General features: G+C 47.1%; 1 protein-coding gene across 9 annotated transcripts in view; it reads right to left on the bottom strand.

Moving 5' to 3' along the window:
• LOC106608688 (neurexin-2) overlaps positions 1-16,710 on the bottom strand; it is a 1,074,993-nt gene that overhangs the window by 486,596 nt on the left and 571,687 nt on the right. For all 9 annotated transcript variants that reach the window (XM_045721575.2, XM_045721576.2, XM_045721574.2 and 6 more), the window contains 3 exons: positions 2,803-2,922; positions 1,976-2,357; positions 287-477 (listed from right to left, as the gene is read on the bottom strand). In XM_045721575.2, the coding sequence (XP_045577531.1) occupies positions 287-477; positions 1,976-2,357; positions 2,803-2,922 (693 nt within the window). The remainder of the gene's footprint in view (positions 1-286; positions 478-1,975; positions 2,358-2,802; positions 2,923-16,710) is intronic.

The following is a 16,710-nucleotide window of genomic DNA, read 5'->3' as shown; positions in this document are numbered from 1 at the left end:
GAGTCAATCCAAGATTGGGCTATCTTTCATAAGCCAAAGCTGGTTGGCTCAGTGAGCATTCTCTGGTTGAATATTTCCGACTGTGCACGCTACGGGAACGCTACTTAAAACACGGTGGAATCTCTGAGTAACTCACTGAAAGCTAGAGAGAACCAGAGAGAGAAGAACCAAATATATTGGGATATGTGCCCAATAGTAACAAACTTGATTAGTAGTAGAGCCACTGAGGACTCTTCTACTGCAGCAGTTGCCTATGGAAACGGGCATATAGAATAGTGCCCCTTACCTTTGAGATCCAGGTTGCGGGCTCCATTGGAGTGCTGGGTGACGGTGCGTGAGTCGATCTTGAGCGTGTGCACGTTGTTGGCGTCCCGGGAGACCACCACGTTATGCCACTGGTTGTCATTGAGCGGCTTGTCCGAGTTGCCCTTCATCAGCGACGGACCGTTGCCGAGGTCAAAGACGTAATGGACGTAGCTATAAAGACAGGTCATAAGAGATTTTTAGTAAATGACTGTAGGTGTGTGTGTGTGTGTGTGTGTGTGTGTGTGTGTGTGTGTGTGTGTGTGTGTGTGTGTGTGTGTGTGTGTGTGTGTGTGTGTGTGTGTGTGTGTGTGTGTGTGTGTGTGTGTGCGTGCGCGTGCGCGTGCGCGTGCGCGTGCGCGTGTGTAACACCTCATCCATCACATTCAGTCAGTGTGACCAAACCAAAATCAAAATGTCACCCACAGAACAAAGTTCTTTGAAATAAGTGTAAACCAGAGAGAGCCAGGTCTCGCCAAGCATAATGAAGAATTTGGTGTTTGGCTCTTTTGAAAAATGTTCCTGGGTCTTTTGAAAAAAGTTTTGTGTTTTGAACAACTCCATGGAGATGCCATGCAGTCCTTTCACTTTAGTTAAGGCTGTTCAATGGAGGAGCCCGGAGTTCAAGGTGACAGGGTGAGTCAGTCCAACCCATATTATATTTAAACAGTATCCTTTTATTCAGCCTCCAGCAGTAGATGGCCCTACCTCACATTCAGTAATATACAGCTTCTCAGAAATGATATACTTTGAAATGTAAATAACTCATTTTTCCTCTGAGACACTCTGAAATAAACTTTTCCCTCCTGTTTGCCCCGAGGCGGACATGGTGGCATTGCTTGTTCATGCGCAAAATGATTTGCTTTTGTGTCGTCTGGTGATGACTGGTTTGCCTGAGCAATGTTTATCGAATGTGTTTATTCCTGCTTTGCCTTGTCTTTGTGTGTGCTGAAAGAGAAGTTGGGGCTCCTTTGTGTCGTAACAATGCCAGGCGGGGAGTAAGAGGAGAAGGGAGATACATGCAACATAACAAGGATTTTTCATACATGCCGTAAGAATGGATGAATAGGCTGGCGACAGCAGGGAATCTAACACACCAATCAGAGCAGTGCTATTTCAGGGTTCCTTTTCTTCAAAGCCTTCAATCAGAGTTTTAACAAGTAAATTACAATTTTAAGGCCAATTAAATAGCTTTCGTTCAGTCTGTTTACGTCTATGGGGCATACGGATTGTGTGTACAGCTGGATGGGCGTCTGGTCTTTACAATGAAGAAAGTGGAATATTTTCTCCAACTTCTATTCCCTCCCCATAATTATAGCCTGTTCTGGCCATTCATGGAGCTATAAACCAAAGTGATTATTAATGCTCCCTGAGAAAAAGAGGGAACTACCTTCAACCAGCTCTGATTCACAGCACCGTATTACCCAAACTCCCTACTCTATCTATCTTAGTGGAACGGATGTAGGACTTCATCATTTTCACCTCATCTACATCTTACAATATTTTCATGCAAATAATTGTTTTCTGCTTTATTGTGTGATTAAGATGTGCCACACTTGGAATGGTAGGCCATGTGGGAAGAATCTAATCTAAACTTCACCACATTTCATTTTTCAGGGTAACCTCATGTCATGTCCTTATCCGTAAAGAACAATCAAACGTCCAGACTCACCCTTTGACCAGCTCCACGACGATGAAGTCGCTGCCGTCCCCCGAGTTGAAGAGCAACAGACCGTCCGACGTGGTGGTCTTAAACTGGAAGAAGAGGTGCATGGAGGCGTAGGCCTGCAAAGTAGCCAACGCCAGGTAGCTCGCTTTCGTTCGAAACGTCACCGGATCGGCGATGATGTGGCGCATGCCGAAGCGGGCGTTGAGTTCACAGTAGGAGATGTCGCCGTTCTTGCACTGGTCCAGGTAGGGCACGCCATTGACCGTCAGGCCCTGGAGGTGACCGATGAAGTTGGAGGGCACCACGGAGATGAAGCGGCGCTCTGTCATGATGCCCGTCTCAATGTTGTGGAACTCCAGACGGGTGTGGGCACCTGTCATTTGGCCTGGAGGGTGCAAGAGGACATGGGAATATGTTGGGATTATAGGCCTGAGTTCCTCCTCATTTTCTTAACGATGTGGCCTGATCAGGACAAGCTTTAGGCCCAGGTAATGATATGAATACGGACGGAATATGTGGGTTACATGCCTTGATGATGTTATGGCTTCCTAGTAATCAACAGTAATGAGCTTGGCCAAGCAGCTTATTACAAATACCCCCGTCCTAAACATGGTCAGCCCCAGAGGACTTCTCTGGGCGGTTTGTGACTACCCCAAACCGGTTCAAACTGACTGACACTGGCAACTTAAGGAATAACTTCACAGGGTCATTTTTAACCCCATGCCTCATCATATTCCCTCTCTCTTGCATTCCTCTCACCTCTCACCCCCTCCATCCCTCCATTCTACCCAACAGGGGGTAGTGGCTGACAGTGGAGAGTGGACACTGACCTTCTACCGTCACATTGTCCACAGAGAGTTGGAGGTTCTTTCCTCTGCGCACCACTTTCACTGTGTGCCACTCGTTGTCGTTGAGCTTTTGGCCGGCGAAGACCGTCTCGGGTCCTTTACCTGGAGGGAGAGAGCTAGAGTCACCTACCCATCAGAAAGAGTGGGTAGGTGACTCTAGAGTGGGTAGGTGACTCAGTGTAGCAGCCACTCTCAGCGACTCAAGTCCTCAGAGGAGATACTGTACACGGCTTATGGAGAAAACCTGCACGTTTATCCCACACAAACACTCACAGTTTTCACACAAATAAAAAATGTGTTACAGTACAGTCTCACACACACACCACACACACACACACACACACACACACACACACACACACACACACACACACACACACACACACACACACACACGTACATAGAGTAGTATTGTACTAAATGGTCTTCCATGTCTGTCATGTCTGTCATGTCTGTCATGTCTGCATGTCTGTCATGTCTACCATGTCTGTCATGTCTGTCATGTCTTCCATGTCTGTCATGTCTACCATGTCTGTCATGTCTGTCATGTCTGTCATGTCTGTCATGTCTGCATGTCTGTCATGTCTACCATGTCTGTCATGTCTGTCATGTCTTCCATGTCTGTCATGTCCTCCATGTCCTTCATGTCTGTCATGTCTGTCATGTCTTTCATGTCTGTCATTTCTGTCATGTCTGTCACATAAAAACCTCTAACCCAGGAAGAAAGACTCATAAACAGACAACCCACCTTACAATCATATAGTAACAGCAGGATGCCATCAAAGACAAAGCTGGAGGGAAGCTAGGTGTTGCAGTGCTTCTTATTGAACAAGCCTTTCATGGTAAAGTGAAGATATGGTCATGGACAGCAGAGATGAGAGGTAGAACTATTTATAGCTATCGCCTGTAGGACTAGTGGAGCTGTGTAATTGCCATATGAGTCTTTGCCAGACTGAGTAGAGTAAGTGTAGATCAGACTGAGGATGAGGTGGCTCAGCTGCATTGAATCCCCATCTCCCCTCATCTCACTTCCCCTCTAGTATAATACGACTCACTCCGCCTCTCCTCTCACTACCCCTCTCTTCTCACTCCCCCTCTCCTCTCCTCACCTCTCCTCCCCTCTCACTCCTCCTCTCCTCTCACTCCCCCTCTCCTCGCCTCTCCTATTCTCTTACTCCCCCTCTCCTCCCCTCTCACTCCCCCTCTATTCTCACTCCCCCTCTCCTCCCCTCTCACTCCCCCTCTCATCTCACTCCCCCTCTCATCTCACTCCTCCTCTCATCTCACTCCTCCTCGTCCTCCCCTCTCACTCCTCCTCTCCTCTCACTCCCCCTCTCCTCCCCCCTCACTCCTCCTCTCCTCCCCTCTCACTCCTCCTCTCCTCTCACTCCCCCTCCCCTCACTCCCCCTCTCATCTCTCTCCTCTTCTCTTACTCCCCCTCTCCTCTTCTCTTACTCCCCCTCTCCTCTCACTCCCCCTCTCCTCTCCTCTCACCCCCCCTCTCCTCTTGTCACCGTCTCGCCTCCACTGCCACAGGAGATGGCAGTTTGAAGCAACCAACATATGGCGGTGGGAAAAATGATTATTAAAGACATATTTACTGTAGTGGCTTCTTTCCTCTCTCTCTCTCACCAATTGGGCCCGGCCCTATTTATAGTTTTTCCAATGACACGGACCAATTATATCAAGTGTAGCAGGGAATGAGTGAGTGAGTGACAGAGTAAAATAGTGATGGTCAGCAAAACTGAATCAGTCTGTCCTTGAGGTGTATTATGCTTATTATGTTTTGAATGAGCGATGTCGTGACGACGGCTAATTGTGCTAGTGCTAACAGTTGCAGCGAAGGGCTCTATGTTTGCACATTCAAAGCAGGATAATTCCTTTTACTAAAAGGGCAATACATTAAAAACTAACCAACAGGAAGAGGAAATTAAATAATTAGACTATGCAATACAGTAGCCAAAGAGGCTGAAACAAAAGGTTAACCCTGACGACGGTCAACTCGCAGTATGTCATGATGGCAATCACCGAGGCAAAGAGAACAGTGATTAGTAGGGAAAATAATGGGTCTGTAAACAAAGTCATAATGAGGGATTCTTCCACTCCACTGCCCGGTGGAACCAGCCCTGAAATAGTACAGTGCCCCGAGGAAGCCAGTCACTTCCATTGAAGACCTACTGCAGGCTACTGTACGATATCCTGACTACCACTGTGCAACAACTGGTTAAAGTGCACATTTGGTATGGTTGGAAAACAACAAAACAAGCAGTGGCCATCCAACACTGTTAAGGCCTGATGTTTTGTTTATGCAAGAAGAAAATCCAATATTACAAATCTGTCTGTTTATTTTTGCGACTGGCGATGCGTGGTGGCTGCAGGTGCCTGGTGGATAATGGAGTGTGGCTTGGTGGAATGAGATTGTCCCCCCCAGTTGTGTGTGAAATTATTTAGTTTTGAGGGAAAAAAGGTTTTTATCAATTGATAGCCCATATGCGCAAACACACACGACACGCGCATACACGCACGCACGCACGCACGCACACACAAACACAAACAGGATAACCGTTTTCCCATTAACTGTTGTTACCTTTCTCCCTGGCTTTTTGTCTGAAGCAACAAAATTGGATAGAGAGACGTTTAATCACACAATTTGAAAAGTAAATATGAGGCAAAGTCCCCTACTGCAGAGAGAGAGAACAGGAGAACGAGTTTAAGATAAACTGCTTGAGAGAGAGCTTATGAACGAGAGAACGGGAGAGAGTGAGAGAGAGAGAACGAAGGGACAATAGATTTTGATGTACCACTGGAACACTTTCGGAGCCTGCAGAGCAGGCATAATCCATGGAAAATTGTTCCTCTGGGATATAGTGCATGTGCTATTTATCTGCCCCAGCCACAAGAGGCCAGAAGGGGCTAACTTTAAGGAGCACAAGAGGCCAGAAGAGAGCATGGGGGCTAACGCTAAGGGGCACATGAGGCCAGAAGAGAGTATGGGGGCTAATGCTAAGGAGCACAGGAAGTCAGAAGAAGGCATGAGGGCTAACACTAAGGAGCACAAGAGGCCAGAAAAAGGCATGGGGGCTAACGCTAAGGAGCACAAGAGGCCAGAAGAGAGCATGGGGCTAACGCTAAGGAGCACAAGAGGCCAGAAGAGAGCATGGGGCTAACGCTAAGGAGCACAAGAGGCCAGAAGAGAGCATGGGGCTAACGCTAAGGAGCACAGAGGACACATCAGGCCAAAACAGCAGGCCATAACAATGAAGGTCTCATCGTGCCTGCTACTCGGGAGAACACCAGCAAGAGGTTTGGGGGCAGATAACAATGCAATGGGTCATATTAGCTTGAAGCTAATACACAGTAACCCTACTGCAGCTAGCTAGCAGCTAATGGGTACTTCAATCCCCATAATGCTATGGCTCTACCACATGCTGCTTACCCAACTGACAGGCTGATTTTTGCTAAAGTAGCTAGCTAGTTAATAGCTAATGGGCACTTCAATCCACATATTGCTATTGCTATAGCTCTACTACCTGTACGCCTAACTGGCAGGCTGCTTAATGCTGACGATTGACCATCTTCTAATGCCCAGGTAATGAAGACAGCAAACAGGCTAGGGGAAGAGGGCTTAGGGCTAAATGAGGCTGTAAACCTCATTTCTGCCGTGTCAGCCAGCCTCACTCATCTCCGTAGAAACAAGGCAAATCATTAATAAGAGCAGTGGTATTAAAATGGAATTCCTTTTTAATGGCGAATCCACTTTCTCTTTCTGTCGCTCTCCCTTTGTCACCGAGATCAATGGGAGAACGACCTCTGATCATATAAACAGAGGTCGTTCTCTCACTTGTTCTCTCGTTCATTCTCTGTTCTCTCACTTTTTCTCACATGAATTCTCTATCTATCTCACACTCCACCACTCCCTCCCCCATATTGTCTGTCCTCAAGGTGGACGGTATAAAGTTTGGTGTTTTGGTCGGTATTGGAAGCTCCTGTTTTAGCCATCTGGTTTAATGTGGACGTCATTTACTGAGTGGAGCACCCGTCAGCAGGATGGATGAGATGTGTTACATTCACCAGCTTTTTCCCAATTAACAACAGTTGATTAATCAATTATCACAGTATTTCTATGCAAATACCGTTGATTAATGCACACTAATCGATGAAAGCACCCATTTAATCAGCGGCTATGTATTGCAGTGCAGTGCACCATTCCCACAAGTTAACTCAGGGTTAAGAGACTGGCTAGGAGAAGTAAAGCTCTCCATTTTGGCTCCGACCCCTAGGGTACGGAGATATGGGTGTACTTTGACCAACTCAACTGGACCCAAAAGCCACTGTTTCTCCCCAACACGTAGAACCATTCGTCAGCCACAACACCTTCGAAACAGTGGACCTGAGAGTCTACAGAGATCTTCCCGTACCAACGTCTCCTCTGAGTCTCAGTCTCGTCTCACAAGAGATGAGATGAGAAACTAGGCTGTCGCGTGGCACGGCCGCGGCTAATCACGCACAGGCGGCACCATGGCATCGTTAACCGAGAGGAATCCTGACATGGCTGGGAGTCTAATTGGGCCGCGGCAAAGCATTGTGGCCCGCCTCGGGGAGAAACAGCCAGCCTCCAAGAGAAAGAGAGTTCAGGAGCTATCAGCGCTGCAAGAAGACAGGGCCACGCCCTCAGGGGCTGTGGTGCGATAGTGTCACAAGTGCGTCATGACTCCATGGGGTGAGAGAAATGTGTTCCATTGGGTCGCTAAAGCATGTGTAAATTATGGAGCCGAAGGTCAGAGGCCACTGCAGGGGATGTAAGTCTGTGTCACTGAGTCAAGGGGTTGGAGGGTCGCATCTTTGAGATTATGTTTAACCATTGAGACGCTGTCTACTGCTTTGCATGGCAGAGACTCCATGGTTTGAGGCATTTCTGAAGCTATTTTGTTTTCATGTATGGTTTTTATACATTTTATGCTAGACTATTAATGATAACTTTTGAATAGTGATGGATTCATACATTTGTTTAAAAGATTACATAAACATATAAGGAGGGATTTTGGTGATCCCAATCTGTTTCTACTGCTTAACAAAGCAACTAGAGGTCATATGTCTTTCTAATTGCCTATTTCATAATTTCAAACTTTCATCTTTATAGTTAGTAGAATATAGCCTACAGTAGCCCATAGAGATTGCCTGACTCAAAATCCATACAAGAGGGAATAATAATGAGGACCTAGCTGGACATTGAGGTGGCGATTCAGCAGTACAGCCCCGCGTGGCCTCGCAGGGAGAGAAACAGCATTGGGCCTGCATCCACTAATTAAAATGGGCTTCAGACAAATTCTCCCTCCTCTTTTCCCTCCCTCTCCCTCTTTATTCCCTCATTCTCTCCATTCTCAGCTCAGCAGCCCCCCTTTGAGGATGGACGGAGGATGCCGACGCTCAGGACCCGTTGCACAGTCAGTGTGTGTGTGTGTGTGTGTGTGTGTGTGTGTGTGTGTGTGTGTGTGTGTGTGTGTGTGTGTGTGTGTGTGTGTGTGTGTGTGTGTGTGTGTGTGAGAGAGAGAGAGAGAGAGAGAAAAACAAAGACAGATAGAGAGAGACAAAGAAAGAAAGAAAGAAAGAAAGAAAGACAGAAGCAGAAGGAGAGAGTGAGAGAGACAGAGAGATAAAGAGAGAGAGAAAGAGAGAAAGACAGAGAGAGAGAGAGGGCAGATGAGTGTAGATCCTGGATGACAGCTATGGATTTTGATCCTGTGTTTTCAGCGCTGTGTGGAAAACGACTGCTAATATCTGCTGACTGGGGGTGAACCTTACAGCCAAGGCACGGTGAGGAATCAAATGATAGAGGAGGGGAGGAGAGAGACTAGCTAATGCAACTCTCCATCTATAGGTGTCTGCTTTACTCCCGAGATAGACAGGTGGCGTGATCAAAGTGGAGAGGAGTGTGTGTGTGTGTGTGTGTGTGTGTGTGTGTGTGTGTGTGTGTGTGTGTGTATACGTGTGTGTGCGTGTGTGTGTAGATGTTATTTTTCATGGATCTTGCACAGTAAGATAATGGTTCCCTGCAATGTCTCCATCTGAAAATAATAACACTGCACTGCACATATTGGATGAGAAAACACCTTCAAAAAATGAACACACGTGCGCCTTTTATCACATCTCTCTCCATCTATCTCACTTTAACACACACACACACACACACACACACACACACACACACACACACACACACACACACATGGTCAGAGCTTGACCACATAGTCCACAAACAGAGTAGATACGGAGGCCACTTTGCCACCACTGAAAAGCCACCCCAGGGACCAAGTGCCACACAGTAGACTGGGGTGAAGAGGCTAACAGGAAGTAGCCTGTCAACAGCATTATGCTAAAGTGCCTTCAGTGACTTCAGTTGTAGGTCTGTGTACTGTACTGTAGGTGTGTACATGCACTGTACCTTAGTCTGAGACTGGGTGTATGCCTGCTGTGTGTACATGTGTTGTGTGGGTGCCCACACAAACAAATACTACAGTTTACTATAGAATACTACTGTACTTACTATAGAATTCTGTAGTAAACTGTAGTACACTATACTGCACACTGTAGTATCCCTTGATCATGTGTAGTACTTGTTATAGAATGTTGTAGTATACTGTAGAATACTATACTAAATACTACAGTATTATACACAAGAAAACACTGTCGCAAATAGTACAGAAATGTCTGCAAAACCACTACTGTCGCATTACGCACACCTGGTCCCCATTTCCCTGATTGTAATTGTTTAAATGTGCCCTTTGGTTTCTATTGGGCTGTCGATTATTGTTCCAATGTACGTTTGTCGTGTGAGTTCCTGTGCTGTGTTGTTGTGGCTTTCGTGCTGCATGTATTGGGCAGATGATTACGGGTCTCGTCCCGTGTAGAGTCATTGTGTGCGTGTATGTTACGGGTCTCGTCCCGGTGTATTTATTCAAGGTACTTTTGTTTGGGTTTCAACCCTGTGTTTTGTATACGTGTTTGTTTGATCTTTGATCCCTGTGCCTTTACATGGCACGCTGTAATTTGGGTAAATTTTAAAAAACCGATCACGTATTCCTGCGCCTGTCTCCCGATCCCTTTATACCGACGTGACACCAGGTCCCTGGCACAGAGAGGAAGACTCAGTCAGAGATGTCGATTCAGCAATACGGCTTTCCCTACAGACTGCTCCACTCCCAGGATGTGGCATGGGAAAACACTCCACGGGGTAGCTCACAGGCTCATGCGTGGGTGTGTGTGTGGGGCGGGGGGTTGTACAATTGGTTACATGAGTGTTTATGTGTGTGTGTGTGTGTGTGTGTGTGTGTGTGTGTGTGTGTGTGTGTGTGTGTGTTGTGTGTGTGTGTGTGTGTGTGTGTGTGTGTGTGTGTGTGTGTGTGTGTGTGTGTGTGTGTGTGTGTGTGTGTGTGTGTGTGTGTAGCATGAAGCCACCAGTCTCTGCGCCATCCCTGTGCCCCCGCTCTTCTCTGCCATCTGTTCTCTCTGGCATCCTTCCCATGTTGTTTGTGAAGGAGGAGGACCATCCCTCCATCCGCTTCTGTCTTTCTCAACACTCTCTCACATAGTCATCCTGAGCAGTGCCAACTTACTCCTCCCTCCCTCATGCAAGACTCTCCAATAGCTGTTTTTGCTCATGACTTCTCCACAGTCTTTTGGCTTGAACACATTTGAAACTTGTGTTCTACTCTGCCTCTACGAGTATTTGTAAAAACTCCATATGTTTAGGGGTGTAGCCCCCTTATATTGTCCATATATGATCATCATGTTTGATTAGTCTTTACATTGCTTGGAATGCAATGGCTTTAGACACTGCTACACTCTGCCATGCCGCCTGACCTCACGCCACATAGTCTGATGTCTCATGTTCCTATGATTCTATGACTTTGCCCCCCTGAGGGTTACTGTGCCAGCCTGCTATGGAGCACATAGGTAAATTCAGGATGGCATCAAACCAGCTGACACAACGGGCATGCCACACCAATTGGGGGCATAAGCAGGGCATGCCACACCAACTGGGGGCATAAGCAGGGCAGGCCACGCCAACTGGTGGCATAAGCAGGGCAGGTCATACCAACTGGGGGAATAAGCAGGGCAGGCCATACCAACTGGGGGCATAAGCAGGGCAGGCCATACCAACTGGGGGCATAAGCAGGGCAGGCCACACCAACTGGGGGCATAAGCAGGGCAGGCCACACCAACTGGGGGCATAAGCAGGGCAGGCCACACCAACTGGGGGCATAAGCAGGGCAGGCCACACCAACTGGGGGCATAAGCAGGGCAGGCCATACCAACTGGGGGCATAAGCAGGGCAGGCCACACCAACTGGGGGCATAAGCAGGGCAGGCCATACAAACTGGGGGCATAGGCAGGGCAGGCCACACCAACTGGGGGCATAAGCAGGGCAGGCCACACCAACTGGGGGCATAAGCAGGGCAGGCCATACCAACTGGGGGCATAAGCAGGGCAGGCCACACCAACTGGGGGCATAAGCAGGGCAGGCCACACCAACTGGGGGCATAAGCAGGGCAGGCCATACCAACTGGGGGCATAAGCAGGGCAGGCCACACCAACTGGGGGCATAAGCAGGGCAGGCCATACCAACTGGGGGCATAAGCAGGGCAGGCCACACCAACTGGGGGCATAAGCAGGGCAGGCAATACCAACTGGGGGCATAAGCAGGGCAACTGGAGGCATAAGCAGGGCAGGCCACACCAACTGGGGGCATAGGCAGGGCAGGCCACACCAACTGGGGGCATAAGCAGGGCAGGCCACACACACACACACACACACACACACACACACACACACACACACACACACACACACACACACACACACACCACACACACACACACACACACACACACACACACACACACACACACACACACACACACACACAACCCCAACACCCTCCCTCCCTCCATGTGTCCAGTCCCGGCGAGCTAATCATGGCCATTGATGTCATAGGTTAATGGCTGTTTGTTCCACAACAACCTTCACAGTTGATTACTCATCCCCTGTTCAGACAGCAGGAGGACAGGCTAACAGCTAACATCTCACAGCAAGGCATTACAATGTATCTATGAGAAGCTAGTTTCTGGAGTAAATACTGTACTGAATAAGGAAGTGTACGGTGTCTTTTAGTGAGAGAGAGAGAGAAAGAGGGAGGGAGCGATAGTGAGAGAGGGAGAGAGAGGGAGAAAGAGTGAGAGAGGGAGAGAGGGGGAGGGAGGGAGAGGGTGAGAGAGGGAGAGACAGTGTGTCACATACAGAAGACAGAAAGGTGGTGGTGGAGAGGGACAAGGAGAGAGATGGGAGAGAGAGAGAGAGAGAGAGGTAGAGGGACAGGTAGAGAGAGCGAGAGAGAGAGAGAGAGAGAGATAGTGATGACTGACTCAACCTACATACAAAGAACTACCTAGCTAATGGAAGCAAATCTGCACACCGACATCATTATCCAAATGTCCATTGGTGTCGTTCATCAAAATATAGAGATTTCTTTAAGATTTGAACGATGTACAGGATATTCAGATATGGATTTTGTATTACTATTTGTTCTACTACAGTATGTAAATTCTTTCTCTGAGATACAAATGTTTTCCACTGAACCCGCTACACATTCAGTATTCATCTAACCTATTTCCATACCCAATAGCTCAAATGACTGCATGCACACCGTAGCCCTTTCTTTTTGTACAGGCCTTAAATTGAATTCATGGAGGTAGCAGGGCTATGCAACTAACAGCTTATTTAAAGACCCTGGGAACATTTTCATGATTCATGACCATGAACTGTGTTATTAACCTACCTCATTGACTTTCAGATTGTGGAATGGCTTGGTTAAAAATGAACCCCAGCACCATTTAAATTGGAAACCATTTTTGGGCAAAGCTGTGGGGGATAGCATGCTGAACTTGTAAATAAGCCCTATTCTCGTGAATACGGTGCTAGCCATTAAACAGGGTCCATATTGTTATGGAGGGGACAATAAAAATGCTATTGACTTGTTTCATCATCTGGTGAATAACATTTGTTAAGAGGGTGGATGGTGATGGACATTCTATGATGTGCAATGGACAGACTTGCAACCCATCTGGGCATGTCTCTCTCTGTTTCAGTACTACAGCAATAGAAGGCTTTGTTGTGATATACTGCTGAAATGGTTGAGAAGTGGTTTCTATAGCATGAGATGATCACTTGGCTCTGCTTCTTCCCAGATATGGGGATCAGGCTGTCTTTGACATTGATCGTATTTGTCTCCTTAGCCTATGATATCATATTTACTATGATATCCAAGGAGAGCGGGGCCCATCTCAGATCTAATGAAGGGTGTGTGTGCCAGCCAGTTGTAATGGCGCCAGTCTGCTAACAGCTAGCGCAACCACTGAGATGAAAGATGTGATGAACAACAGAGAGTGGTGATTAAAACACAAGAAGACAGCCAGACAAGATGCTCTCCGGCTCTCACTCTGTTTTCTCACGCTCTCAATTTCTCTCTGTCCATTCCCCCTCTCTCCCCCTCTTCTTCTGTTTTGCTTTCTTTCTACCCTCTCTCTCTACCCCCTCTTTCTACCCCCCTCTCTTTACCCCCCTCTCTCCACCACCTCTCGCTCTACCCTACTCTCTCCCTTGCTCCATCCTCTCAGATCCCCATCCTCACAGAAAATACCTCTCTCTCTCTCTGTATCTCCATCTCACCCTCTTCCCTCTCATCTATTTCCATATTGAAAACAGAGCAGACCTTTTCTCCTCTCTCATCTCTCCATCTTGGGGAAAGTAGGCTAGGCTGGCAGTCAGTTGAGGACACTGTCGCATCCTGCCACCACAGCAAAACAACCCCAGCAGCCAAAACATGGCCTGATTTGCCAGGGGATGCAAGGGAGGGGGATGGGAGAGGCGGCCACATAGAGTGTGACCCCCAGCCATGATTATCCATTATCCATGACCCTGTAGGCCAATTATCACGATAAGGGACAGAGAGGAGGGCCAGGTGGGTTGTTATCAGACTGCTTCTCTAACACCTGCACCTTCACTGTAAGGTGTGTGGTGCCTGTTCGCATGCATGATGAGATCAAATCTGTTGTTATCTAGCCTAGCAATGAAGGGAGGGGAGATGTCCAGTGGAAGAGCGATTGATCTTAATAGTGAAGGAGGTGAGAAATGAATCTCTCGCTCTCTTTCACCTCTCTCCTTCATCTAATTAATCTCCCTCCCCATCTTCCTCTTTCTATCGTTTCATCTCTCTATCTTCCTCTTTCTATCGTTTCATCTCTCTAACTTCCTCTTTCTATCTCTTCAGCTCCCTCTCTCTTCATCTCTCTCTCCCTCTCCTGGTGGATTTAGTTGATTTGGACCACGTCACCCAGTATGCAACAGCAGCGTTGCCCTGGGAGACCCCATCATTCTGCTAAGGGAGTATGAACCCAGACAGCATCAATGTGCTATTGCTCCTCTCATTACACCTCCCATAACAAGCCTATATTTAACCTGTCTCTCTGTCAGCCTATTGGGTTGAATGGGCTGCCATATCACCATGCAAGTTGAATACTAAGAGACGAGGGGTGCATCTCATTGCTGTTAAGTGGCTTCCATTCCTTGTGTTTTCATCTCCATGATCACTGATCTGGCATGGCCTAAAATGGCCAGTCACATATGTTGAAAGCCTATTAAATCCTTTCACTTGTTTGTGTTAAAAGTATACATGGAAAGGAAGCCATGGATGAGTATTGACACACCCAAGAAGATGAGTTGTATACCATCTTACCAAGCCATTAGGGTAGTGAAAAATGGTACGACATGGGGACAGGTAAGGAATCTTCTGTGGCACCATACAGGGCTGGTGGGCAGGGTGGCACAATGCAAGGCTGGTGGGCTGGGTGGCACCATGCAGGGCTGGTGGGCAGGGTGGCACCATGCAAGGCTGGTGGGCTGGGTGGCACCATGCAGGGCTGGTGGGCAGGGTGGCACCATGCAGGGCTGGTGAGCTGGGTGGCACCATGCAGGGCTGGTGGGCAGGGTGGCACCATGCAGGACTGGTGGGCAGGGTGGCACCATGCAGGACTGGTGGGCAGGGTGGCACCATGCAGGACTGGTGGGCAGGGTGCCCTGGTGCCATAAGTCAAGGGGAGAGATACTCCATGGGCGTCGTGCCACCCTCCTTAAATTATCGTCACTTTTAGTTCCACCACCAGCACCTTTTTCTGTCTTTTAGTATGTGACACACTGTCTCTCCCTCTATCTCTCCCTCTGTCACTCTTTCTCTCTATTTCTCTCTCCCTCTATTTCTCTCTCTCATCTGTTGTCATTTCTCTGCTTCAGTCCTCACACCTCATTCTGTATCTCTGAGCTACTGTTGGTCTATTTGTCTTCTCTCCTCCAGCTCTCCTCTTTCTCTACGTTGCTCTCTATTTTGGGTGAATAGTGTGAAGTAATGGGTCTGACAGAGAGAGCAGAAGAAACTTCCAGACTGGCGAAACACTGAGGCGGGTACACTCAGTGCACTCCCAAAAATGTAATCTCCCTCTAATTGTAAGGTCACAGTCAACCTTATGCTCCATTATACTGACTGGTACCCTTTCAGACTGGCCTTTCAGTCTACGTATTACCCTTGTGGAAAACTGGGCACATATTTTGTTCACTTTGGTGGTTTTTGACAAAGGAACATAAGCAATATTGATGAATTGTAATTTCACCGCAGACTAGTTTTCCCTTACTATTGGGGTAGCTTTCGACAGACTTGGAAAGGGCGTTTTGAAAAACGTCCACTGATAGGCTATGTAACCACATGCATGTACACACGCTCACGCTCATTCCGTTTCAGCTCTAGTTAGGAAAATACGCTGATTATGTAGTCCTTTGAAGTTGATGTGCTTCAAAGCTCTACTTTATTAGGTCATTTCTGTTTAACATTTGAAGAGGTATTTGGTTCATTTCTGATTTAAACATGCAGCGAGCCGGAAAATGTGTAAAAATGAAATGAGAACACGTATGCGGAGGACACATGGATATTTGCGAACATGCTTTTCCAATCTTCAAAACGTGCCTCGGTAATGTTGTGATGTCATATCCTCAGTTCCTGAGTGTAGCTATCCTATGAAGTGTCTTCTCTGTCTGTGTGCACGTTGCATATCCAGTAACACAGGACGTTTCATAGGACACATTACAACTGTCCTAACCAGTTGTCATTTAACCAAAGTTTATCATCAAAAATCAAACAAACATCGCTGACATAATTCTAGCTATTACGTTCATTTCATAAAGAATGCAGCTCATTGAAATGGGTGCAGAAATTAAGACAAGAGTCCTAATACATGTCATCCCCTCAACAGTTGGCTGCTTGGAATGAATTTGGCCCAGAAGATAGTCTGGGTATGAAAAGATCATTGAATTAAAGCTCTGACCGCCACTCAAGCATTAAATTGCCTTAGAAGATGATTTAATTTCATCGGAGCATTGGGTGAAAGGAGACTATTATACATGGCGATGTCAATACATGTCCAAACATGCAATGAACTCTACTGTAGTGTGGACTACTATCATAACTGATTTTATACAGCGTCACAATTATAGTACATGATGTCTTGTTAAGTGTTGCTCTCGATAAGGACCCAATAGATAAAAATGTTATGACACATACAACATATGAATCTTTATACATATGTACCACTTACATGTGTATACAGTAAGTTGTATACCTATATTTAAGCAATACGACACAAAGGGGTGTGTGGTATATATTGGTCATATATAGCACAAACCCCCGAGGTGCCTTATTGCTATTATAAACTGGTTACCAACGTAATTAGAGCTGTAAAAATACATGTTTTGTCATACCCGTGGTATACGGTCTGATATTCAGGGCT

The sequence above is a fragment of the Salmo salar genome, chromosome 07 (assembly GCF_965601325.2).
Source record: "Salmo salar chromosome 07, fSalSal1, whole genome shotgun sequence".
Taxonomy (NCBI): domain Eukaryota; kingdom Metazoa; phylum Chordata; class Actinopteri; order Salmoniformes; family Salmonidae; genus Salmo; species Salmo salar.
This window is presented reverse-complemented; position numbering and strand designations above follow the sequence as displayed.